General features: G+C 48.1%; 1 protein-coding gene across 5 annotated transcripts in view; it reads right to left on the minus strand.

Annotated features, from left to right (window-relative positions):
- tmcc1a (transmembrane and coiled-coil domain family 1a) overlaps positions 1–27,704 on the minus strand; it is a 65,557-nt gene that overhangs the window by 4,504 nt on the left and 33,349 nt on the right. For 4 of the 5 annotated variants that reach the window (XM_061257400.1, XM_061257398.1, XM_061257399.1 and 1 more), the window contains 2 exons: positions 5,893–6,818; positions 3,025–3,160 (listed from right to left, as the gene is read on the minus strand). In XM_061257400.1, the coding sequence (XP_061113384.1) occupies positions 3,025–3,160; positions 5,893–6,818 (1,062 nt within the window). Of the gene's footprint in view, positions 1–3,024; positions 3,161–5,892; positions 6,819–7,928; positions 8,268–27,704 lie in introns of those variants that run through there. The other variant, XM_061257403.1, reaches the window with a different exon arrangement.

Consider the following 27,704-nt stretch of genomic DNA (forward strand, 5'->3'; position numbering starts at 1 on the left):
CGCACCCAGACCTAACCTCACCCACACCTAACTACCACCACACCTAACCGCACCCAGACCTAACCTCACCCACACCTAACTACCACCACACCTAACCGCACCCCCACCCAACTACCACCACACCTAACCGCACCCAGACCTAACCTCACCCACACCTAACCACCACCACACCTAACCGCACCCAGACCTAACTACCACCACACCTAACCGCACCCAGACCTAACCTCACCCACACCTAACTACCACCACACCTAACCGCACCCAGACCTAACCTCACCCACACCTAACTACCACCACACCTAACCGCACCCGAGCACACCTAACCTCACCCGAACCGAATCACATCCACACCTAACCTCACCTGCACCTAACCATAACCGCACCCAACTACCACCACACCTAACCACACCCGCACCCGAGCACACCTAACCTCACCTGCACCTAACCGTATCCACACCTAACCTCACCCGCACATAAATACCTCCACACCTAACCGCACATAACTACCTCCACACCTAACCGTATCCACACCTAACTTCACCTGCACCAAACCACATCCGCACCTAACCTCACCGACACCTAACTTCCCCGGCACCAAACCACATCTAACCTCACCTGCACCAAACCATAACTGCACCTAACCGCAACCACACCTAACTTCATCTGCACCTAACCGCATGGGCTCATATTGTATCCAACTATGAGTACCACTCTTACACCATTATATATAGCACTAACCAGTATACTACAACATCAATGTTCTTTCAGCTTCCCTAACAACATTGTAATATGAACTGATATGTAATGAGAAGAGTCATTCATAGGCTTTGGTAAAAGCTAATCTACTGTAATGCAATGGGTATATCTTTCATCTATCACCATGACCACTTTAGTCTGTAGTTCTGATTTTGGCCACCGAGAGGCACCTTTGCTACAACACCCTCTGTCCTTCTCACACGTATGAGACGCACACGCACACGCACACGCACACGCACACGCACACACACACGCACACACACACGCACACACACACGCACACACACACACACACACACAGGCACAAACATCAGGAAAGTGTGTCTCATGCCCTGACATTGCTGACATCATCTTTGCCAACATAAACCACAGCTTTCAAAGCGCCATTGTGTCTTTCCCATTCCTAAACACAATAGACCTTGTCTTTGTTCTTTTCCTGCTCTACCCGGTCTGTGGAATGCCTCAGAAACCAGGACAATTAACTGCACTGGTACACGCTGCTAGGCATTCTGGGTGTTCTGGTTATTCCCGTTTGAGTTCATAGCATTCTTACCAACATGACATCATCCAATAGCACACCTGTAGCTCCACCCACTGGCAATTAAAGGTTACATCATAAAGTTTTATCACAGTCACTTTAGTACTTTACTACATCTGTGAAGGCTGATAAACTGCAGTATCAGGCAAGAGTCCTCGCTGATAATATTGGCAAGAACAAGGATTACTGATAAGGGCAAATACACCAAAACAACTCAGACACCATAAAATGTCATTGCATTACAAACACACACTCAAACTCTACAGGCCTGCAGTCTGTTACCATCCCATTCAATTTGTTGTCCAACAGCAACTTGTTCACTGTATATGCTATATGTTTTTTTGTAGAAATACTGGTTGGTAAAATCAATCCCGAGTGGATCGAATTAATACTTTCCAGCTGAGTTTATGTTTTGCCTCAAAACTTCTTGACCCATTTAGAGGTGATGCAATGGAAGATTCCATCTTCCAAACAATGAGTGGGTTCAAATCTGGACCACTATGACATATTTGGGTATTCACGTGTTACTTAGCTCAACATATAAAGGGACAACCCCATTATACTTTGGCACTAACACATGTTCTGGGTGATAAGAAATTTATCAGAGCAGGTTGTGCTAGGGTACAGGATGGTGTGATGAATCATTTCTGGGTAACCCTGAATACAGAACAATAACAAGAAGCAGAGTCAAACAGGGCACTATAAACACAACTCAAAAGTGCGATTAGGATTGCCTGTTAGTCTAGGAGGAAAGACGTATGATAATGATAACATCACAATAACTAAGGTACAGGAAATACAGCCAGTTTTCTTCACCACTGAAACTTCCTGATTCCTGGTTGATGCCTGCACGTGAGTTTTGATATGAGCAGGAAGTGTTCACCATCAGAAACAGCAAACCCTACAGCACTGAATAAGGGTGATGAGCCCTACAGCGCTGAATAAGGGTGATGAGCCCTACAGCACCGAATAAGGGTGATGAGCCCTACAGCACCGAATAAGGGTGATGAGCCCTGCAGCACTGAATAAGGGTGATGAACCCTGCAGCACTGAATAAGGGTGATGAGCCCTACAGCACCGAATAAGGGTGATGAGCCCTACAGCGCTGAATACGGGTGATGAACCCAGCAGCACTGAATAAGGGTGATGAACCCTGCAGCACTGAATAAGGGTGATGAACCCTACAGCACTGAATACGGGTGATGAACCCTACAGCACCGAATAAGGGTGATGAGCCCTACAGCGCTGAATAAGGGTGATGAACCCTGCAGCACTGAATAAGGGTGATGAACCCTGCAGCACTGAATAAGGGTGATGAACCCTGCAGCACTGAATAAGGGTGATGAGCCCTACAGCACCGAATAAGGGTGATGAGCCCTACAGCACTGAATAAGGGTGATGAACCCTGCAGCACTGAATAAGGGTGATGAGCCCTACAGCGCTGAATAAGGGTGATGAACCCTGCAGCACTGAATAAGGGTGATGAGCCCTACAGCGCTGAATGAGGGTGATGAACCCTACAGCGCCGAATAAGGGTGATGAGCCCTACAGCGCTGAATAAGGGTGATGAACCCTACAGCGCTGAATAAGGGTGATGAACCCTACAGCGCTGAATAAGGGTGATGAACCCTACAGCACTGAATAAGTGTGATGATCCCTAAAGCACTGAATAAGGGTGATGAACCCCACAGCGGTGAATAAGTGTGATGATCCTCTTCTCGAACCCTCACCTGGATGTCCCGCGCTCGCTCGTACGACTGGTAGGCGATTTTCTCCTCCATGCTGGCCAGCTCCTGCTTCAGGTTGAGGATCTCATTCTGATGGAGCTCAGTCAGGTCGTTCAGCTGTTCCTCCAGCCGCTCGCACCTGCGCACGCACACACAGACGTACACACACACACACGGGTCAGTCACACACGTACAGCACGCATCACATAACATAACTGTCCACCAACCAACTTAATACACACACAGTTTAAATAGTCCTTCATTCGCAGACACATAGGCGAACACACAAACACAGCACATATCAAACACAGGCTTCCCAGCCTTTCCTGCACTGAGCCTGCAGCCATGGTAATAGCCGAGAGAAGATTCAGGCATATGTGTGAGATGTCTGGAGCACAGGGCACACGCTGTGACAGATCTGCTTTGTGCTCTCCAGAGGCACCAGGGGTCCTGTGCACCACCTTCACACAGAAGGGCTACATGGAGCCCCAATCTGTCAGGTGGTCAGGGCAAATTTCAGACAAGATTAGGACACTTTATAGTACTGAATTATCTGGAAAGAGTGTCTTTGTCCCTGAAACTTTACAATCTCTCACATATATCAGCTCCAAAGACCAATCGCATTTGTGATAGACAGAAACCACAGGCAGCAATGACCAATCCCGAATGAGATAAACATTTACAGTGTAGACCAATCAGACCTGTGACTACCCAGTTTAAACTAACTCGCTTAGAATGTGCGGCTGCTTGTGGAAAATGGTGAAAATGGTATAGATGTCAGTGGACAATTATTAAACAAAGGCATTTAATTAACTATGAACATTAGTTGAGCGTTTAAAATGTAACAATACCAGACACTCTAACGAACAGGCAGTGTTTATCATTTCTTTGCACGTTAAGACTATCTATGGATGAAAAGGGTCCCTCAAAAACAGCACTAGGCTGACATAAATGCAGGAGGCTTTGGTGTGAAACCGATCCTTCCAGCTCTTCACTGGGAGCATGATCACCAGCTCACTGAACAGAGAGTCATAGTCCAGCTCAGAGCGCAGTGCATCTGGAGACTCACATGTAGTGGGATCTGAGCAGCTTAATCATCAACTAGCAGCATCCGCCAGTCCACCTGCCCCTAGCATGTCCTGACCAGTCCACCTGCCTCTAGCATGTCCTAACCAGTCCACCTGCCCCTAGCATGTCCTGACCAGTCCACCTGCCTCTAGCATGTCCTAACCAGTCCACCTGTCCCTAGCATGTCCTAACCAGTCCACCTGTCCCTAGCATGTCCTAACCAGTCCACCTGTCCCTAGCATGTCCTGACCAGTCCACCTGTCCCTAGCATGTCCTGACCAGTCCACCTGTCCCTAGCATGTCCTAACCAGTCCACCTGTCCCTAGCATGTCCTGACCAGACCACCTGCCCCTAGCATGTCCTAACCAGTCCACCTGTCCCTAGCATGTCCTGACCAGTCCACCTGCCCCTAGCATGTCCTGACCAGTCCACCTGTCCCTAGCATGTCCTAACACTGGATACTTTGATAATACACCTAGAAATCTACCAACAATGAAGAAATCCACACAGGTTCACATTCCCTGACACTTCAATACACATGTAAGAGTGCGAACCCCAACACTAACAGAACTCTAAATAGGTGTCTATACTCTGTCCTGACACTGTGGTTACCATGTGTCCATGTAAAAATACCCTAGAACTGACAAAAATCTGCCCAGGTAACTACAAGCTGACACCTTGACACATCTAGCCAAAATGAGTATCAATACTGCTATGGAAGCTAAGTAGGGCATCTGGGCTATGCCATGAGTCTGCCCAGACCATCCAAGCTGCTGTCCAGCATCTTCTGGGCATTCTCAATACTCACTTGGTAGTCGGTAGAAAGAAGAGCACTGTGCTGACTCTCTTATCTGAAAAATTACTGGAAGACTGGCCATTTTAAAATCGGATACATATTACTGCTACAGAAAATTACTGCATAATTACTGAGGTGGAGAAAACTACTATTTTATTTAGCTTTATTGCTTTAACCTTACAACTAGAAAGACATTATCCCTCCGGATACCACCAGCAACTTCTCATAGTGTGAATCATAATTGGAATACAATGTTTTGTGGCAGAGAAGAATGGGCATCTTAAGAATGTTTTTTTGGCATGGTACCATGCTAATAATACTAAGTATAAATTATTGTAGTATTTTAAATTTGTGCAATGACAGAAATTAATGTCGTGAAAGATTAATAGGGCAGTGCAGGAGGGGTAAATAACAAATAGTTGAAACACACTGACACTCCTCTCCTCAAAGAGTGTGTGGAGATTGACTGTGTGTGAGTGTGTGTGTGTCTTAATGCCAGTGACTCACAGCAATGATGCAATTTCCTTTTACAGGTGCACAGCTTATGTGCAACAGCAGCACTGGACCCAGCCCAGATGACTCTGCACACAGCACACACTAGAGCACAGCACAGAGCACAAACCTGCCAGTGTCATCCGATAGGGAGACTCTCCATTTTCACTCATACACAATCAAAATGCAGAGACTGGTCTAAACATGCCCTGGGATAAAACACTACAGGACACTAAGACTTTGCATTGCAGCCTCTTTTATGGGGAAACAGTTGATGAAGAGACTGAATGTACCCTCAAGCCTCAACTTGTAGGTCATATGATTGCCTCTAGTGATCAAGACTGGATGGTGCGCAATCTCTGCTACACTAAAGTCACCAAGATACACACAGATTTCCTCAACAACATTCATCAAATGTACAAATGCTCCATAAACCTCCCTGTTTATACTCAGTTGCCACTGAAAAGGCCTTTGAATATGTAAGGTTTGAGGTGAGCCTTAGAAGACGGGTTTACCTGTAGCGCTCCTCCTGCAGGGCCTCCATGATTAAGGTGTTCTCTTTCTGGTAGTGCGTTTTGAGGCTCTCAAACGACTCCTCCAGGCGGCTCTGAGCGTCGCGGAGCTCCTGCAGCTCGTGCATGTCGAACCCTGAGCTCTGCGTGCTCTCCAAAGCGTTGGTCTTGGAGCTGGGGGGGCCCCCGGGGGCCCCGGTGGTGCTGTTGGCCCCTGCGGAGCCCGAGGTGGCGCTGGAGCAGTCGTCCTCGCTGCCGTACCGGAGGCCGGACTGCAGCTGGCCGACGCCCAGGGCCCGCGAGCCGTCCTCGCCCTGCGACTCGTCCAGGGAGTCCTTCAGGCCCGCGATGTTGTCCGCGCTGCCAAACTTGTTCCGGATGAGCGAGGCGATCTCCCGGGGCTTGGACACCACGGCCCCCGCCGCCGAATGCGTGGCCTGGGAGAAGCTGGAGAGGCCGCCCTTCACGCTGTCCACCACGCCCTCGCTGAAGCCCGTCACCTTGGCCCCCACGCCCTTCAGGCCCTGGTGCATGTCCCGGAACACGTCCTTGGGCTGCCGGGGGATGCCGTTGTGCTCCACCTCGCGCAGCTTGCGATGGTAGTGCTCCAGCTTCCTCTGCAGCTGCTGGATGGTCTGCGCCGACTTCTGGTTCTTCTTCTCGAAGACCTGCTTGATGCGGGCGCTCTGCTGCTTGTCGGCATTGTTGGCCAGCTTCAGGTACTCGGCTACGTTGTCGTCGCGGGCGGTCTGCTCGATCTTGATCTGCTCGGTGAGCCGGAGGATCTTCTGCTGCAGGTGCGTGATGGCCTGCTTGGTGCGCTGCGGGTCGGGGGTGCTGTCCACCACGTCCACGGGGTACGCGCCGTCCGCGCCGCAGGCTAGCGCGTTAGCCGGCTGCGCCAGGCCACTCACCTCCAGCCGCTCGATCTGAGGAGGGGGAGAGGAGAGAGTGAGACACGCGCCCTCAAAAGAGGAAGGACAAGCTCCGGGGCCTCGCCGGATATCTGCTGATGTGCATTAGTGGGAGAGACCTCGTCGAGCGTATAATCCCCCTCTCTGTCAGATGATTTTTGGTCAGCCTTTTCTGGGAAGAATGCAGTACGGTAAACCTCCACAAACAAGTTTAAAAAAGTTCAACAGAATAAGACAACTGTCATTCCCAGCTGTTATGCTTGTAAAACAAAATGCTGCTCTTGTCAATAAATGTGACTTACTTTTCTTTTTTTTTTTTTTTCTTGTTGACCATTAAAGATTTTCTTGGTTTACTTGACAGCCACTCGAGTAATAAGAAGTTACTCTGTTGATTTGATAAAATGGTCACAAAAGCCAGGCTAGAAGGAGTTTGACATCCATCCATCCATCATTAAGTCAGAAAACGGAACATTTTGCATCGCTTAATGCAGAAATATGCATTTGACGTTGATAACATTTAAGACATGAATACATTTGTTAATCAGCTGTATTATCAATATAACAATACCAGGACGTACTACTTATCTTGGAATTAATCTATTAAATTGGACTTCTACTTTTGGAAGTTTATCCGGAAGCTCAGTCGCTGAATCATTACAGTCATGATCCACTTAACTCTGAACAGACAAACGATATCCTGCAGGATAATCCGAGCCATTCTTTGTAATCAATAACCTTTAACTGTGGCGTTTTTGACACGTTAATGAATACCTGAAGTTAACCAGACAGTCGCGATATAACCCAAATCGGAATTAACCTGCGTTAATTATCCATCAGATGGCCAAACGTATGGCGGAATTTGAAAAACTTCCGACCCGTTAGCGAAACATTCTAAATTCAAAATAAAATAAAATAAACAGACACAGTAGATGGACGATAATAACTTTTAATTTTGCAACGGGCAAAGAAACTCATCAGGACTTATTACAATAGGTTGTGACAATTTTGCCAAAATGCCAAAATACCAAAAACAGCACGAGTTACCTTATCAGTATACACTAAACAAAATTTATCATTTCACCTGCACCGGGAAAGTGTTAAAAACACAATTAATCGCAGTCTCACCTTATTCTTTAGACGATGCAACAGTTTCCAGTGCATTTTCCTAACAGGATGAAGCGCATAACCAGCGACCTCATTGAGAAATCCCCTTTTCGGATTTATCTCGTTTCGGAAGTTAAAACGAAACCGACAAAAGCTCCGAAACTATTCAGCTTCTCCCAAATGAATGCGGCGTTCCGAGAGAGCAAGTGGCAATACCTGACCAATTCTGACGCGCTGAAATTATATTGCCTCACTGACTGCAGGACAAAAGAGGGCGTTTGCGAGATCATATCACCCGATCTATTGTCAGCTAACTAATGTGAAGCCGTTTATGAGGTTGGGTTGGTCTCACTGCTGGTCTAGTTCGGCCAGTTATAGCAAGACACTGTCGGGGGTTCCCTTTATTGCATCCCCGCTCCCATCCTAAAGCTACATGCACGGTTAAAATCACGAACGAGTATGAACTTTTTGGGACCGTGGTGACGTCAAAGGTACAAAAACAACACCTCGAATAATTTTCAGACAAAATCATATGAGAAGCAAACTGCCAGACTGGAAAACAAATAATTTACAGTTTAGCACTAAACGATATCATGGAATGTAATGGTAATAAATGTGGAACTGTTGTATGCCGAAAACCAAAATTAATCTTTTGATGAACCAAACTGCCAAGTCACATTAAATTACACTGGAATAAAGGCGGCAGAAGTACAGCTTTCAATGGTAACCAGTAATAAAGCTACCCTGACCACAAACGGCACCAGCCAGTGTTCAAACAGGTGTGACCACCCATTTAGAATAGGAAAGCTTTGCAGCAATTTGTTAGTAATTCGCTGGCATTTTGATATAAAATGCACACATGTCCATGTTGCAATTTCAACAGGGTTATCATGGTCTATAACCCTCATTGTCTTTATGGCTGCAGTTCGAGTGATTAGGGGTTGATAAAGAGTTGAATTGGGGTCATGTTTCATATAATGAAGTAAGAAGATCCTTATGGTCAACTGGGTCTCAATCAAGTCAGAACTCATGCGAGTACTCTGTAATTACTATGTGACACTTTGAATTAAATGCGATAAGCCTTAAATATTTCAGTAAATTCCCTACCATATATGCATAATGTCATCTACAATCTATAAATGTCACTTGAGAACATATACACAAATGTAATGTTGAACATTATATTACACAATTTAAAACACACTGGGCAGTGCATTCAGGTGACTGCCCAGTTTGCACAATTGTGCACAACACTTTCACATTATCAGGCAGGTCAAGGTATTCACACAAATATACTCCATTAAAGTTAATACATTGCATACTGTAGCAAACTCATGGACAGTATAATGGTCATGGAACCGAATAAACAGATACTCTGTAAAAATAGTGTAATTGGCTCCGGATAAGTATGCTAAATGGCAGTAATGCGAATGCTACATCAAGCAGAAGACTCACAGGTTCCAGTTCACTGAACGTCTGAAGTTAAAATAGGATTGCTTTAGAAGAGTACATTTGGTTGAATGATCAGCGGTTTACTGAGTACCCTTCAGTAGAGAGGGAAAGGTGAGTTTAATAGGGATGCAGTGTGAGCCTCACACAACCACACAGAACACTCTTTCTATAAAACAACCATGCTGACACACACAGCTACACAAGAACTGCCATGTCAATTTCTCAAATGCCTTGGCTGTCCCCATGTTGCAGGATAATGCCTCATGCCCAGAGGCACCTGCCATACTGCCTAGCCTGCATTACTGAATGCTGACATCATACCTCAGATGCCATCAGGAGGCTTCAGAGATTTATTTATACTAGTAGCCCATTGTATTGGTTAGTACGGTATAGAGTTTCCTTGTAAAAGTTAAAAGTCGTACAACACTTAATCCTAATAAACAGACATAAATGTGAACAGAGAAAAGGACTTTGAACAAATGAAACTAATCTCTGGCTGCAAGCTGGTGCCTCCGTTTCCCTGTCCTCAGGCACACTGATGACTTAGCAAGGCTTCAGTAATCGACCTGCGAGACAGCCTACACCATCCCAGGCCAGAAATCCCCACTGTGGTGCAGACAGCAGCAGGGTCACATGAGTCTGGGAGACAGAGAGGCCGGAGATCACAGCCTGTTTCAGACGCAGTAAACCTCTGCTGCACTCCACCAACAACCTGCTCAGGCACATCCACGCTGGCTGAAAAAGCACAACACTGCCAGCTGTACTTCCACAAGCCTTTGGAGTGTGGAAATCTGCACTGCTCAGAAGGTTTGAAGAGGGAGGAAGAGAAAATGCAAATAACAGAGCAAGTGTCAGAAACTGCAGATGGTCTATAACCTGCACAGCTTCCTTCCAGTACGAAGGCATGCTGTGAATATGCGAAACTGTTAATTGTGGAAAAAGTCCACAAAACACACAAGACCATCAGGTAAACCTACACAGCAGAAGGCAAGGTTTACTTTGGGAAACAAAGTTTACACTGCTCAGTCAGTAAAAGGTATGGGAGTGTTTGTTAAAGGCATGAGGAAACCCTGAATAACTGAATAATTATCTGAACCAGCAAGCATCTGCAGCAGTGAAGGCTACATGTTTTTCTTTTTCTTAAATTAGCCCCAGGGTAGAGATCCGATTATGACAAACACATGAATCAGACCGATGTACTTCCTGGTGAATCAGCTGACAGGAAGCAGGAGTCTGTTTCGTGGACAGAACAGAGTGCAGTGTTCCACAGACGAAACTTAAACAATGAATCAGTCCATTTCCTTCACACCTGTGTAGGACAGACCACACACGACCACAGGCAGCGGTTGCAGGTAGAATGGATCACTGATCATTTCTGTGTATACACGAAGCACATAAACAACACACTGCACTGGAATGAAGCAATGGGCAGAAAATGATCTACCGATTTATCGGACATGAAAAATTAAACAAGCTGAAAGGAGGAGGTTCTGGCTGTCCACAGTGCTATTAAAAACATGGGGAGCAAAATACTACAATTCCAAAACCAGTTCTGGGACATCGTGCACACAGCAAACGAGAGCCGACAGCTTCTCCTGACCTTGGGAATGAACTCAGAATGAACTGACCGTCACAGACAGGTGATGTTTACATCCAAAACACTTAAAGACTTAAAGCTGCCATTAGCTAGATAGATGGATAGCCTCCAACAGTGGTTTTACTCTAAAACGACTGTGAACATTAAAAATAACATTGGAGCTGTGCTTGGGAGATGAGCTATATTATGTACTAGGCAATTACACTTTTAAGTTATACTTTTTACACCAGTACCACACTAATTAATTCAAATGGTGGATAAACTGGCTATAACAGAGAGGCTATTGTCAACTGAGAACCACGTTCAAGTTAGCATATCTGTTAACTTGAGATCTGAACGCGAGCTTTTGCAGAATGCTTGCTGCCTAAGCCGACTAAATAACAAACAGAGCAGACACGATGGCTGGCATAGCAGTCAAAACGATAATCAAATGATAGTTCAAACGATAGTTTGAGTACAAACATCTTCTAAAACCACAACTTCAGATTAAGAGAAAGGTGAACTATGCAGCCAGCAAGAGAATCAAAGAAAGTTACCGTCCTTGAAGGGAGAGTCACCTCTTTCTCCTCCCATAACACTCCTACTCACTGTTCCTGCTCCTATAACACTCCTACTCACTGTTCCTGCACACAGCCTCCCCTCGCTGCGTCCTGCTGCTCTCACCTGGCTGAGGTTCCAGAGTGGCCGTCCGCAGCAGGAGCAGGTGTGGCACATAAACATTCCCGCTGCCGCCGCCACTGCTGACAGCGCTGCATGGTCCCGGGCTCGCTAGCTAAACTCGCCTCGTTTCAGCGCGCGCGGGCACACACACACACACTCTCTTACACACACACACACACACACACACTCTCTCTCTCTCTCTCTCTCTCTCTCTCTCACACACTCACACACTCACAGACACTCTCTCACACACACACACACACACACACTCATTCTCTCTCTCTCACACACACACACACACACACACACACAAACAGACACACACACACACACACACACCCACCCCCGCACAGAGCCAGTTCCCGGAGCACTGTATCTGTGTCAGCCTCGCGCTGCCTCTGGAGCAGCAGGCTCCAGGCAGGACGGCCTGTGCTCAGTGCTGCTGTGCCAGCAGATGCAGACCGGAGCGCCTCCCTGATGGATCACATCCCAGCCCAGCCCAGCCAGGCCAGCCCTCCCTCCCCGCTGCTCTCCCTCCACTGCCAACCTGCAGCATAAGCACTGCAGCGCAGGATCCATCACCCAGACCCAACAGCAGCCACCATCTTAAAGAGCCCGGAGCAGACAGAGGGCTAACTGCCCCACACACCGACATGATCCATCACCCACAGACCCGACTGCCTCTGTACAACGACACGATACTTCACCCACAGACCCAACAGCAGCCATCATCTTAAAGAGCCCGGAGCAGACAGAGGGCTAACTGCCCCACACACCGACACGATCCATCACCCACAGACCCGAAATCAGCCACCATCTTAAAGAGCCCGGAGCAGACAGAGGGCTAACTGCCCCACACACCGACACGATCCATCACCCACAGACCCGAAATCAGCCACCATCTTAAAGGGCCCAGAGCAGACACAGAGCTAACTGCCCCCACACCCCGACCCACCCTGGGCCCACAGTACCCACACCCCTGCCCGTCTGCGCCTCAGTGCTGTACTTGCCTGGCTCTGCTCCTCAGCAGAACTCATAGCAGTGAGGAAGTCAGTTAACACATCAGAGTCTGAATCACTGTACAGTTACAGCATCGCACTGGTCTCTCAGCTGGGCATACTCCAGGCATGAGACACGGCTTTTCCCTGTATTTCACACAGAAAGGAGCGGAGCAGATTATTGAGGGCTGAGAGCAGAGGGGCATGCATGTGTGGAGGTCCCTGTGGAATTAGGGGCCGGGCTAAGACTAAGGCGCCTTACTCCTCTCAGTCTTCCTGTGAACGGGCCCTTGTTCTGCCGGTGGTGAGGTAAACGGCTTTCCTCAGATCACTGACGTGGCCCTTTGGGTAGAAAAGCAGCCGTTGCACAACAACTCTGAAACAGGCCCACGGTTACAAGCGCCGAAATGCTGGGTACAGGTCTCCTCTGATTAACTCTAATCACAACACCAAGAGCAAGACGGCGGGGAACAGGAGATTGAATTCTGCATTTTTATCCACGTATTCTCTGAAAATGGTCAAATATTACTCCTCTGTATATATGATATAGAGTGTCTACAAACGATAGCAAATATCATGGAAGACTGGGGCACTTGCACTCATTTTGCTCTGAGAAACTAATGCTCACAATTTTGTGTAGGCTACAGTATACAGTATGAAAAGGTAGAAAACCCACAGACTCAAAGCAAACCCGGTAGGACCCATCTCCTCCGATCAACAAGAACCCTACAATATAAAATGTCCGACGAGCTGTCTGTCAAACTGTGCTAGATTGACAGGAAGTGAGCCGGAGACTGTGCGGTGCTTTGATTGGTTGGAGATGGTTTCGGGTCGCAGAAGGGCCCTCATTTCGTCTCTTGAGGATCATTTCCCATCCTGCCTGAACAAACGGGGCCCAGGCCAAATGAAGCCGGCCCTAATATTTGCACAAAAGGCCACTTTTTAAATGGAAATCCGTTTTTGTTTTTTTGTTTTTTAAGTGGAGGAAATCTAGCAACAATGCCCCCCATTCAGTATTTATGGACAATTACATAACTGTGCGTGGCACTGGGCATGCAGCAATGCACGCTTACACGCCAGGCCAAACTCTCCCCGCTGGAGTTCGCCAGAAACCCGCTTTTTTTTCATCTCTCAAAGGAGAACTCACACAGGCTTTAAAAAGCGGGCCCCTCTTACAGCAAACACAACAACAAAACACTAACCTTTTCTCTGCCTCTCCACTCAAACGCTCGCAATGCTAAAACTCACTGAGGGATATGACATGTCTCAAAAGGTCCACCTTCACTGAAATCTATCGGAAGGCACAACATTTTGACCCCTTGTCAGCTTCAAAGCTGTGCCCTTTTCACCGCGTTCCTGACGCAACATGCAATAGAGGCACTTCATCATGTGCCATTACTTCATATCTTTAAAAATAGCTTCTGCGCATTCTGCAGGAATAACAATTGCTGCTTTTCCGGTTTTGCCACAATGCCTAACATCAAGTCTTCGCCTCAGACATCCTTGCTAGCCATTTAGGAAATAATCACAAGTGAAACATGAGATATCTGAGCTCGAACACAGAAGCCACCTCGCTGGCACAAACTTACCATTCCTTTCAGCCATGTCACAGACTCCAGGAAGAGCACATATTACGTACATTCAGCAGAGCTACAGCTACCACACACCTCACACCAGAGAGCGCACACACAATTCGTCGGTGAACGCGGCACCACGAGACCCCCTACGCGCGCGCGCGCTGCCCAGGACATCACTCACAGTGCCGGGGTTGTGAGGCGGAGAGGAACAGTCAGCAGTTACCAGGCTGAGAATGACCTCCATGGGCATGTCCTGCGGGCCCCGGGCGGCCCTGTGGCGGTGTCTGGCGGAGGGGCTAAGGGGGGAGCGCACGGAGGCCGTCCGGAGGAGCGCTGCACTTCTGGGGCCGTGTCGGCACCATCGCCCTGAGAGAGCACTTTCAGCACCACTTCCAGAGCCTCCGCTCAGCGCTCCCAGCCCACTGACCAACAGGAAGCTCTCGCATGAATGTAGAAAAGAACAAAAACCTGCATAGCGCTCTTCAGAAAAGCAGTACCCTATAGGCTGCCTCTGAGTGTGTGTGTGTGTGTGTGTGAGCGAGAGTGAGAGAAAGAGAGAATTAGAGCGAGCGAGTAAAGAGAGAGAGAAAACGGGGAGAGGGGAAGGAGGGGGCTGAGGCTTTTCTTCCTACAAAGTTTCAGGGCCAGGACGACCCCAGAGCTCGCTTCACACTGGACAAACGACTTCACAGCAAAAACAAAAAAGGGCATGAGAACATAGAGGCTACTGTGATAATATGATACGAGCGTCTGAATCAACTCCCACAACCTGCCCACAGCAGCGCAGACGCATCGGGCCCGCTCAGCGCCGCTCACTGATGTCATTACCTTCACACGAGCCCGGAGCGCAGGAATGCAGTAATTAAGACTTTCCGAAGCTATCAACAATCTCAAGGACAAAAGCAACCGATCAATCATAGGCTGACATATTTTTTTCCTCGAGTTTAAAGCCATGAGATTAGGCAATCCTACGAGCGGGACGGCAAGAGAATGACAAAAAGAGGGAGAGGGATGTACGAGAGTGTGTACGCTCACATCCAATTAGGGGAGAAGGGAAGTGGGGGGTTGAGCGAGGGTAATGCACAGCTCACGCTGCCAAAAGCCCGGCATGGGGCGCTTGTTGTGGGGGGGTCACGAGGGAATGAATGAGGGAATTAATGAGCGGGGAACTGCAATAGCAATATGACCCACAGAGCTAGTTCAGAGGAAAGGGAGCTTACGTAACACCTGCCCGGCTCGATCCAACAGGACTGTGCAGTGTCTCAGCGCGGGGCTACGAATACAAACCGCAACGCGATTTCAGTAACTGTAACCGCTTTCAATGCCAGGAAGACGAGATGGATATAAACTATGAAAAAGTGCACAATGACTGTGCCCAAATGTAACTTAGAGGATTTATCCAATCTCCACCCCTCAACAGAAGGGGCTGCATTTCAAAAAGCCCACCCAACTGACGTATCCAGGTGGTCAGGAATAACAAATCGGTGTGACATTAAAACCTAATCACAGACATTAGTCAATTAATGAAATTAATTTACTTGACAAAGTGCATCCCAGGTCGAGAAAGACAGCTTGGGACGTGCATAACTTTTCTGACAGAATCTAATGGAGGCAATAAGCAATATTAAAGCTAAAGGTACATCAATACGGCAGAATATGAAAATATATAAACAATATAAAACATAAAAATTCTAATGAGATATAGGTGGTTGAAACTGCTCCAGTAATATTAAGCTGCATAAATGGGTTGTCTGTCACACAAGTTCGGTAAGTCAGTCTGGCTCTGCTAGGACCCTGAAAGTTAATAATAATTCCTTTCCTCACCACCTACTCAATCCAGCTCTTTGTCCAGGCACTGGCCATCTCCCTTCGGGACCACTGCAACTTCCTCCTTGTGGCCTCCCTGCCTCCTCCATCAGACCTCTGGAGCTCATTGTCAGATCTACAACCTCCCCAGTCTCAGCCATGTCACTCCTTCTCATGCCCCTTCACTGGCTCTATCAGCCTGCATCAAACTGAAAACCTGGGTGCTATCAGGGAGCTAAAGGCACAGCTCGGTAAGATCGGACCCTATGTGCCTCCTGCATGCTTTCATTCCCAGGTCCCATCTCCTGTCTGTTCGGGGCCCCTGATAGCGGAATGAGCTTCCCACAGCAGAAACCCTGCCCATCTGATACAGAATGAAGAATCACCCCTTCAGATTGCAGCTCCGCTGAGCCACTTTCTTTCTTTGGACTTCCTATTGGGGTCATGTTATAGGTATAGCCGTGTAAAGACAGATTATCTGCCAGCTGCTGCTTTCCTTTGTTTCAACACAAATTGATTTTTGTGAGGTTAACATTGCATTTACCGATTATTAATGGGCCTGTGTCTTCTCGGTGAGATCACCTTTTTTTCGCATTCCTGAGAGTAACACTGATGTTCCCCACTACTGCAGATCACTCGGGATAAGAGCGTCTGCTAAGTGACTGTAATGTCATTTGAGGAATGAGTGCTTTTGGGCCTCTGACGTATGCAAAGGTTTGGTCTCTAACAACCCCCCGACATCAGGTCATGCACCCGTCAGACATCTCGTGTCCGTCATGCCTCAGTGCACATTCCACATCCTTCACGGCACCCATTGGTGCAGCACGGCATTTCAGCAAGAGTCAAACCTGGGGGCCAGAGCCCCTGGGCCATGCAACTGAGGAACACCTATGTCATACTCCAAAAATGTCATGAATTCAGTTCACCTTCCATAAACTCAGGGTTGGTAGCAGTGTAGTGACAGCACCGTAAGGAAAACTGAGGTTCAAGGGTGCCGCTCATTCAAAACTCAGGTCAGGAAACTGATCTTCGTAGTTTGCCCATTAGTTAAAGAGTTCATACCATCTCTTGAAAATACAGGCAGCATTTAATCTAGTATCTAAACAAAGCCAATTGGAATTATTAGAAATCGCTCTAAATCTTGTGAAAATATAAGCAGCTTAATTTGTCCGAGGCAGAAATTCAAACAACAATTATTAAGACAGCTACCGAGGAGAGTTCTGAGGTGGTAAAGAAAAATCTGAGATTGAGCCAGGAGCATCGTTCCTACAGTCCCTAGATTATAGAGACAGCAAATATTGGTGTCTAGTAGTTCAGCCCTGCTTTACAATAAATGCAGCTTGCAGATATTTTTCTGTATTTGAAGTTTACCAGGGTGCGTATACACTTCCAGTATGTCCACAGTAGCTGGCCCATGTTCATTAGAAAAAAAAGAAAGAAAGAAAAAAGCTCAAATACACGCCATTTCTCGAAGGATTACGCTAAACCTATTTTCAACATCGTGTGACATTCCTCAGTAGCTACCTCACTGTCTCCAGGCAGTCCAGAAATACCAGGTCATGTATATAGTCATGTAGTCACTTTTGAGGAAAAGTACAGAAATTCAAAAAATGTGGAAAATCATATGTAGTGGGACACCATATAGTACATTGTGTACTACTGCATGGGACACCAGCAGCACAAAAGAATTTAAAGCAGAACGTCCCCATAAAATTACCAGGGACAGCAACACCAAATGGTACACAACACATACATCAAATTGGGGTGAAGTTCCCCTTTAAATAATCAGCTTAAACAGTGAAGAACTGCAACATCTGATTTTATTGACAGAGATATCTTTCCTAAACAGTTTTAAAAAGTGGGACCCTGGGGAGCAGAGACATTAGAGACTGTTGGCAAAATCTTTTTTGAAAAAAAAAAAGGATGGGCAACGTTGGTCATTGTCTGAGTAATTCGGTGTAAAAAAACCATTCAAATACTTGGAATGCATTGAGCCGCAGGTGAGAAACATATCAAGAATGTCAGTTATCCAGGTTTCTGTATGCTGAAGGGGGGGGGGGGGGGGGCAAGAGATCCTGAGACCACTTGGCCTCTTTGGGAGAAGGGATCTGAAGGACACTGTCATTTAACTTATTTTAAACATCAGTAAATGTGACACAGCAAGCTAATATGATCAATACATAAAGCATCATTTTCACTGATTCTCAGCAGAATAAATACTGATTCACCACGCAGTACTGAGCAGCCTTAAGAAACGTTCCTAAGAAATTATATTCCTAACATACAGGGTCCAGAAGAATATTTAACTAGTATGGAAAGTATGAGGAGAACCTAGTTTCGATTCAGTGATGGAGATTTATTCCACTGTAACCTGTAACTCGAGCGTGGAAGTTTCCGGAAGAGCGTGAGCAAGGTCGCGAGGAAGGTTCCGGTAGAACACGGGGAAGGAACTGGGCCCCTCTCGCAGAGAGCCAGCGAGGCGGCGGACCGTGCAGAATCAGCCATGTACGGGGCCACAGAGCGGGCTGTTCCAGGGGAGGTCAGGGACACAGGCGAGGGGGGTGGGGGGGAGAAGAGCCACTACTGCTGGACTACTCTGAATGTGGAAGCCAGAGCGGGAGAGGACTATTGTGGAGGGGGGCTCATTCAGATAACCCAAATAACTGGAACAGCATTCGGCGTTTATCGGGAAGAACTTCTTACGTAAAGAGAGATGAGCTGGGTCTTTGTTCAATCCGGAGAGAAAGCAAACTTCCAGAATGACAATTCTGTACAGACACAGTGACCCTGAAAATACACACTGAACATTGGGCTTCCTGTATAAAAATAACAAAAAAGCCTTTTGTATTTCTTTAATGAATCAACTCATTAAGTTACATAAATTGACCGGGGATCATTAACGACATGCTTTATAACCGAGTCAGCCGTCACAGTCTTGACAAATCTAAATGCGTGCTTTTGTGAAGGCCCACCACAAGTCAATTAGGAGCATACGAGTGACTGAGCATCCTGTGGCTAATCCCATCAGCACGCAAGCCCTCTGGGGAGTCAACATCCAAATCCGCCTATTTTTATTTAACACAAATGCTCTCTTAGCAAAACTTCTAATTATATTGGCTTGCTCACAAAGTCACAAAACAGGAAAATATGAACCTAGATACTGTACTCCCTAGGTTGCATGGCTACTGTTACAGGAACACTGTATTGTGGTTAAAATCAGTCTGGTTTACAGGAACGTTTGCCCTGATTAAAGCCAGGCTTGTTGAGAGAGTGCAATTTACCAAATCCATTTACGGACGTTTTAATCAGATTATATAAACCAGAGAAAGAATGGAGAGTTCCCACACCACAGTGGGGCACAATGCGGTCAGTGAAATTAAATGGGTGGAAAAAAGGAAACTGTGCCAATCCATTCAGGAACAGGAAATGACAAGCAATAAAATAATCAACACAGACCCCCCGCCTCCATTTTGTGCTGTTGGTGTGTAATGCTCTGCCCCTATCCCCTGGGCTGGCCTGGCTGAAGAGTGGCCCACATTAAGAGTGGGAGGGCTAGGACACATTCACAGGGAACCGGCAGGGCACAATTCAAAAGTGCTCAGCCAAAACACAGGGGAGAGCACTGCAACACCTACATTTTTACAAACTTCATATTAAACGGAGGTATTTCTGAGGTGGCACGGCTGTGAACGGCACACGATAACACACCCAATTAGCATTCCATGAGCCGCGGAAATGTGCCGATGGGAGGAGGGTGGCAATTTTTGGATCCAATTTTAGGTCTGAAGCCAAATGCTGGAAGTCTACCATGTGCAAGCAGCTCACTCGATTTCCACGGGGTGCAGCCAAGAGGCCTACAGTTCATTTAAGGTACCGGCCCCGGCAGCTTGCTTTCAGTAGACGGCAGATGACGGGGGTTTTGATTTCATTTAAGTGGAAAATAATTCAAGGCTGCCAGACACCGGCAGCATTTGAACAGAACACTGCGGAGACTGATTGAATCAGCGGACAAAAAAGGGATTTAATACCAGGCGGACGTCAGCCAGGCATCTTAATTAATCTTACAACTCACAAATGCGCAAGTGTTAAATCATAGCCACTCGTATGATAGTAGGATAAAAGGAGTAAAATGTCCTTGTGGCTATTTTGCTGTGGGGGGTGGGGGGGATTCTGTGGTTAAACTGAAGAGAGAGGACAGAAAATTTAATTAAGATTTACAGTGAGATTAACATCCATCCCTTCACATATTCAACTGCTTTAACATACAGTACATTACTAAACCATTCCCAGCCATTCCATATTAAAGGCACATATTTTGTGTGAACTGGTGTACTAGTAAGTACATTTTAAAAAAAAGGAAGCTACAATAACATTTCAGTTGGCCACCAGGTGGAGCTAAACTCAAGGGCCTTGGGTTTCATTGCTGTTTGTTGACAAATCGGAGGCGCACACTTCACAGAAAAAAAATAACACTTTCACAAGACTAAGTGTCTATCATTATTAGGAACAGCCGACAGAGTGGATAAGATAAAGCATTACATTTTGTTGTACCGAATGATCAAAACAATCTGAAAGGACTGACGCTGGGATGTTATATCAGATCACACAGCAGGTGGGCTGTTATGAAGCCCTATCCAATCAGAGAGCAGGCAGGGTGCTATGACAACGTGCCCAATCAGTGCACAGCAGGATTGTGAGGCTGTCGAGTGAAGACGAGTTGCATAATCATGCAATCAAATAATTAAATTATGTAAGAAGGGTGGAAACACTTTGATTTCTGACACTGAATTGCTGAATCGTGGTTATCCTTCTGCCTCTCTCCTGCAACCTGAGACTGTGCCTTCCCCCATCTTCCACAACATCTGTGTCAAGCCCTGAAATCCAAGCCGTCTGCAAGCCAGGCAACTGGTTTTCAGGGTCAAAAGCACAGTGTTTTACCATTTTCTCAGTAGTTACCCCCAAGATTAGAAAGCATCCGTGCTTTTGATTAACTGTACTTCCAGATCATGTGTGTGTCGCTGGTCAAATGAAACTCTTAGAAAATGACAATTACAGAGCCGTGATGAAACAGGACCGTGAATGAACCCTCCCAGTCACGTGTAATCAACCTGCCGACATGAATCTGACACCGACTCTTCTGATGAACACAGCACCCATGTTCTCATATTTATATACCCTCTGCTCAGCTCAAAAAAGCCTTCTGAAATATCTACACATACAGTAGCTCAAAGCATTTTATCTACGACTCTATATTCGAGAACTTGCAAAGAGATTCCTCTTGCAGCCATCTCTGAATTACGCAGCAATCAGAATACATCGCAAAGTTTTACTTTTATTCCAAAAAAAATATTTTCATATAAAATACATGTTTTTAAGGCACATGAATAAATAGGTCCCACAAACATGCACCAAAACATCTGGTCAATAATATGACTATAGTGCTGGTTTTTGCCCAAACCTTTGTTTACAAAGGATGCACAGAATATGATTATGGCGATGGTGTGCTCTCTGAAGTATATAAGAGGCAAGCTAGATGCACTACTGATGTTCTCCAATCATGCCACACAATTTACTGTTCAGAAGAAAATGGGGAAACCTGTCCATAGGGGGGAAGTAGCGCTATGGGGAATGACGTCAATCGGGCATGAAGAGAACTGTGCCTGCATCACACAATCAAACACAATTCTCCTCAAAAGTAACACGATCGGACAGGCTGGGGTCAGAAGGGGTTACTGCACTGGACAAGATTTTTGACAACCCATTTAATTTGTGTACTTCAATCTCCTTTACCAGTAGAATAACGACAGAAAAAGGGCCAATCTTCTTTGACTAGGATTAGAAAGGGCCTCAGCTCCGGCAAAAGAAGGGCCTTGTTTGTGCACAATGGGAAAATCCTTGAGCTTTTTATTTAAAATGCATAATCCTCCACCATGACAGTTTCAGTAAACTCCCCACTCAGGAACGCAGAGGAGTTGTGATCTGTTGAGGGGAAGGTGAGGCAGGGGTACAGCCCCAATGGGGATTAGAGGCGAGGCGTTCTTTCTTTTGCTCTTGCAGCAGGTATGATTCACAGGCTGGACTGCTTAGCCCTTATGCAGATGGTCACTGGTACACAGCTCAACCTCTCCTCACAAGTTTGAGAGGACACTCCACACGCACTGCTAATCACTCGATCAATCTCTCACGCCATTCTGCTAACACACGTCCTTGCCACTGTTTAGGACTTTATTCAATGACAGATAAACTCTTATCGTGCCTATACATTGCATGCACTTTGCATGTTAACTAGACAAAACATGGGTAATCCATTACCCAACTGCCCGTGAGAACAGTATTTGCTAAACTACTAAAATGACTGCTTTTATTATAGGCAAATGGAACAGAAAATCACCTAGCAGAGCAGTTTCGTAGAACAGTATACGTTCTATTCTTTTCATAGTGCTTTTTATAGGGGGAAAATGCGCATGTTTCATATAATCGTATTGCAGTCCATTGAATGCCGTTAACACGTAGATAATCATTACTGTATACAGAGCATGTACACTGTGTCAAAGTGCTGGCAAAGATTGGTCAAAGTGGTCAATAGCCAATGAACCGCAATGTAAGCTAGTCCATGTACACGGTGTCAGAGTGCAGTGTGTTGTCTTGGGGGTACAGCACAGTCCATGTGCACTGTGTCAGAGTGTGTACAGTGTCAGTGTGTTGTCTTGGGGGTACAGCACAGTCCATGTGCACTGTGTCAGAGTGTGTACAGTGTCAGAGTGCAGTGTGTTGTCTTGGGGGTACAGCACAGTCCATGTGCACTGTGTCAGAGTGTGTACAGTGTCAGTGTGTTGTCTTGGGGGTACAGCACAGTCCATGTGCACTGTGTCAGAGTGTGTACAGTGTCAGAGTGCAGTGTGTTGTCACTGGGGTACAGCATGCCAGAGAGGCTGCAGGGTTTGAGCGCTCGTGCCAGTGGGAGCTGAAAGCACTGCGCTTCACTCGCCATTGTGCCCATACTGGGGCACTCACAAAATGCTCACACACAGCCGCAACCAAACAGGAAATGAGCCCTGTGCCTGCTGTGCAAAAGCTAAAGAAAACAATGAGACAGGCCCCTCCCACCGCTTCCTCCCGCAAAGCCGCGGGACTCATAAGTCACACCGGGGGCAAAAACAACAGCTGGCGAAGGAGTGATGAGAAGCTGACCCATTACCTCCATGAGCCGGGAATTCAAAGAGTCACCGTGAGAGTTCCCGTCCGCTCATGAGAGAGGAGAGCGACGCCTGCTCCTCCCAGCCGTTTCCAAAACACCACCTGCGTAAACCAGCGTGGCCCGCGTGGCATGGGGACGGGGCGCCACGGCCAGAACAGCCGCACACCGCGTGCACACCATACCTGTGTGTGCACAGTCACACTGTACGCGCACCCAACCCCACACTTTCATTTGCGCTCGAGTACACACGGCCTAATCTGTACACATTCGCTCGTCCATTCTGCATGCTAATGCGTGTTCCCCTAGATGAAGGTCTAATGCACAACACGTGAATATTCAAGAGGCAGGGACGCAGAAAGCAAATGGGCCGTGGAACAAGTTCAAAGACAAACAGGAACACATTGTGCAGAAAACACAGCGACACACACACGCAAGCACACGCACCAGCGCACCTGCATGCGGATGCATGCCGATAATGGAAAAGCAAGCCGTCCAGCAACATCGACACAACTGGAGAACAGTAATTAACACTGGCCCACTAACCACGGCCAAATCCCTGCAGTACTGCTGTGCTCAGGGACACTTTGATATCTCATCTGCTGGGGTCTCTAACTGCCGGATAATTTGTCTTGTCAGTGAAGTGAAGGAGAGGAGAGAGGGAGGGAGATCCAGAAGATGCAAGAAGGGGGGGGAGACAGGAAGCGGAGACGGAGAACAGGGGAAAGGAAACGCAAGAAGGAGAGACTGAAGGAGTTCTCAGCTGACTCATCCATTATTAATCCACACGGAAGGAGGGGATCCATGTTGTACATCACACCATGAAAACTAACCTGAGATTACTCCCACTCCCTACCATCAGCGGTGAAGGAGATATTAACAGGACTCCAGCATTACCTCTATAAAGTCATGTGTATGAAACATGCTATTACAGGAAGCTGATCTGTGCTTAGGGTGCAGTGGGGTGCACTGGGTGGGTGGTGATGTTACAGTAGCTGAAGACGCATTGTGGGCGGTCGGGACACAGTGACGCACACGCTGAACAGCTGCTTCCTCAGATCTGAGCAGTAAAACCTCCAGAGTACAAACTCATCCAACTAAGGCCAAGACTGCATACCATCCCGGCCCCCTGCACTGACTGCCTCCCGTCACTTAAAATGCTGGGCCGACATAGCAGGAAATATGGGTGGATCTAACAGGCTGCCTCTCAACACCGAGATCAGAGAAGCTGTGAATCAGTCATGAACGTGAGAGAACCCAGAGAACGTGATGCTTACCGCACATGAAACGGACACAGAGTTCACCATCTGCACCTCAGAGGAAGTGGAAATACTTCCTGTGAACTTTAAAGATGAGCTGTCACTGCACTGAGAGAGCATGAGAGAGCGTTCAGTCACAGCACATAACACCGCTGTGACCGCAGATATGCGCTGTCACTGCACTGAGGGTTCAGTAACAGTACATAACACCGCTGTGACCAGAGATATGCGCTGTCACTGTACTGAGAGCATGAGAGAGTGTTCAGTAACAGCACGTAACACTGCGTTGAGGCAGAGCCCTGGTACTGGGACCCAGTGGAGTGAAGGAAGGGCTGAGCCCATAAGCTGGCTGAGGGGGAGGAGGAGCTGAATGTCATGGCAACCTTGGCCAGCATGCCAGAGCAGACAGCCATGAGACGAGGGCTCCAGCTGGGTCAGCAGGCTGCTGCCAGGCTGGGGCCCTGGAACAGAGGGCAGCACAGGCTGACACAGGGGGCAGGGACCTGGAAGAGCCGAGTCTGGAGAGATGTAGCACAGCATCCACCCCCTCCCCAACCTCTGCTCCACCTCGCTCTCCCTCCACCGTCCTGCTCAGTCCTCCGAGAAGCCCGGCCGCTTCCACACGTCCTGACAAGAAGGCCTGAAATCGATGCCTCTGAATCAATAACCACAAGCAAACAGAGGAGTGCCTGCTCTGGGAGCTGTGGAACCCACGGCCCTGACGCTGGGTACGCAGAAACACCCGAGGCAGCACACTCCTGCACCAACGGCAAAGGGAACCATCGGGCCAGCGGCAAACAGCGGGGGGGGACACAACTCTCCAGCAATTCCTGGAAAACAAACAGCCAAGGATAGCACTCTGTCCCGGTGATGTTAGAACATCTTGCGGTTGCTACGGACACCATTCATGCGACGGGGGAAGGCGGGGCCCGCGCATGCAGACAGGAAGCACAAAGAGGCTAATGGAGCGGCAGCAGGAGGGAGCGAGGAGCCTCCCACATCAAACACACTCTGCTTTAAGACCACTCAATGTGAAAAACAGCTACATTACCAGGAAACTACACAAAAGGACCGGAGCAGGGCACAGGCACTGCCTATAGCAAAAACGTGTAAAGCTTCTGAGTGATTAATAGCCTGTTACATGTGAAGCCAAGCCAGTCACAGATGATTGTGAAAGACGGTCACCTTAACCGGGAAGCTAATGCAGATTACCTAGCCGTTTCCAGCCATTGAGGCATTAATCTTGTGCTGAATGGACTCTTTCTGGAATAAAATGAGTCAGAGTGGAAACTGCACCCATGACATGTAGCCCCAGTGAACACTCTGGCCACGCAAAAACACAGCCCTGCCGTTCTTATCTTACTACAATGAAACATTGAAAGAGTCATTCAAGAGACATGATTGCAGCAGCTGAATCACTATTCAGCTATGGTTCAATCTCAGATTAGCACCATATATGGGAAAGGGTAAAGTAGGAAAGGGAAACGTGTTGGACTTCAACATCAATCAGACTCTTTAGGTTAGCAGACTAAATTTCATTTGTACAGTATGTGTGTGTTCAAGCTACGATACGTGTGTCTTTTTCTGACCTGCCACACTGCAAAATAGTAAAGCTCAGAATACAGCTATAGAATCTGTGTTCCTTACACACCTTATGGCAGGAGATACCATAGCTTATTTCCACAAGCGCACATAGTGTTCCAGCAGAAGTCACAGCCTCACCGCTGTAAAAAGAACCGTCCTCTCCTTACGACACAGCTATGGGGTGGGGTTGGTTACCATGGCACCTCCGCGGAGGGGGTGGACAATATAAAGAGCACTCGGTTCCTCTAAGCGATGAGGAGGGGGGAAGCAGATGGAACAGCCTGTAGCCATCCTCAAGGGAACAGGCGGCCAAACGATGTTATCATCGATAAGCGCTCTCTTCTCCCCGTCACCGCGGGCCAAAGCAAACACGGGCGTGCACACGGGGAACACGCGGCGATCATAAGGCAAACGCACAGGCCCCGGACTATCCGCACCGCCGTATCGCCCAGTCAGGGCCTAATGGAAGGGCTCGGCGCCGTAATTGCGTTTGCCTGAGAAACGGTGCACGGGGGCCCACTTGAAAAGACGCACACAAGGCCGGGCTGGAGTGGCTGCTGCCGCTGCTCGCTACCGTCACAAAGAGGGGCTCATTCGAGACATGAAGGATCCTTTGTGCGAGCGCTAAACTTGTAATCGCTAAGCTGTGCCAATGTACTCCACGCTGCTGCCTGTATGAGTTATACAGGGCGCGCATTGTCCCCCTCCAGCACCACGCCCCCGTCCCAGTCACTGCGCTCGCCAGCGAGGGCGCAAATATTTACAGCTTCAGCAAAAGCGCCTCTCGGCAGCCCGGGGAGGAGCGACTCGCCATTAAAACAGCAGCCCGGCCATCTTCAGGAAACCAGACCCTCAAGCCGGCAGTGGTCTCCTCTGACACAGATAGCTGCGGAAAGCGTGTCGGAGCGAGTTTACAGAGAACGCAGCTGCAGCTATCTGACGGGGAAACGCCACCGCGCTCTCAAGGCCCGGCTGCAGCAGGGGAGTGTGGGGTGGAGATGAGGGTAGTGTGGGGGTGGATGGGACTGCAGTGGGGGGTGGGGGTGGGGGGGGGGGGGGGGTGGAGATGGGGGTAGATGGGGGTAGATGGGGGTAGTGTGGGGTGGAGATGGGGGTAGATGGGGTAGTGTGGGGTGGAGATGGGGGTAGTGTGGGGTGGAGATGGGGGTAGATGGGGGTAGTGTGGGGTGGAGATGGGGGTAGATGGGGTAGTGTGGGGTGGAGATGGGGGTAGTGTGGGGTGGAGATGGGGGTAGATGGGGGAGTGTGGGGTGGAGATGGGGGTAGTGTGGGGTGGAGATGGGGGCAGATGGGGTAGTGTGGGGTGGAGATGGGGGTAGATGGGGGAGTGAGTGGTGGAGATGGGGGTAGTGTGGGGGTGGATGGGACTGTGGAGGGGGGAGTGTGGGGTGGAGATGGGGGTAGATGGGGGAGTGTGGGGTGGAGATGGGGGTAGATGGGGGTTGTGTGGGGGAGGATGGGACTGCAGTGGGGGAGTGTGGGGTGGAGATGGGGGTAGATGGGGGAGTGTGGGGTGGAGATGGGGGTAGATGGGGGAGTGTGGGGTGGAGATGGGGGTAGATGGGGGTAGTGTGGGGTGGAGATGGGGGTAGATGGGGGAGTGTGGGGTGGAGATGGGGGCAGATGGGGGAGTGTGGGGTGGAGATGG

Source organism: Conger conger, chromosome 10, assembly GCF_963514075.1.
Source record: "Conger conger chromosome 10, fConCon1.1, whole genome shotgun sequence".
Taxonomy (NCBI): Eukaryota; Metazoa; Chordata; class Actinopteri; order Anguilliformes; family Congridae; genus Conger; species Conger conger.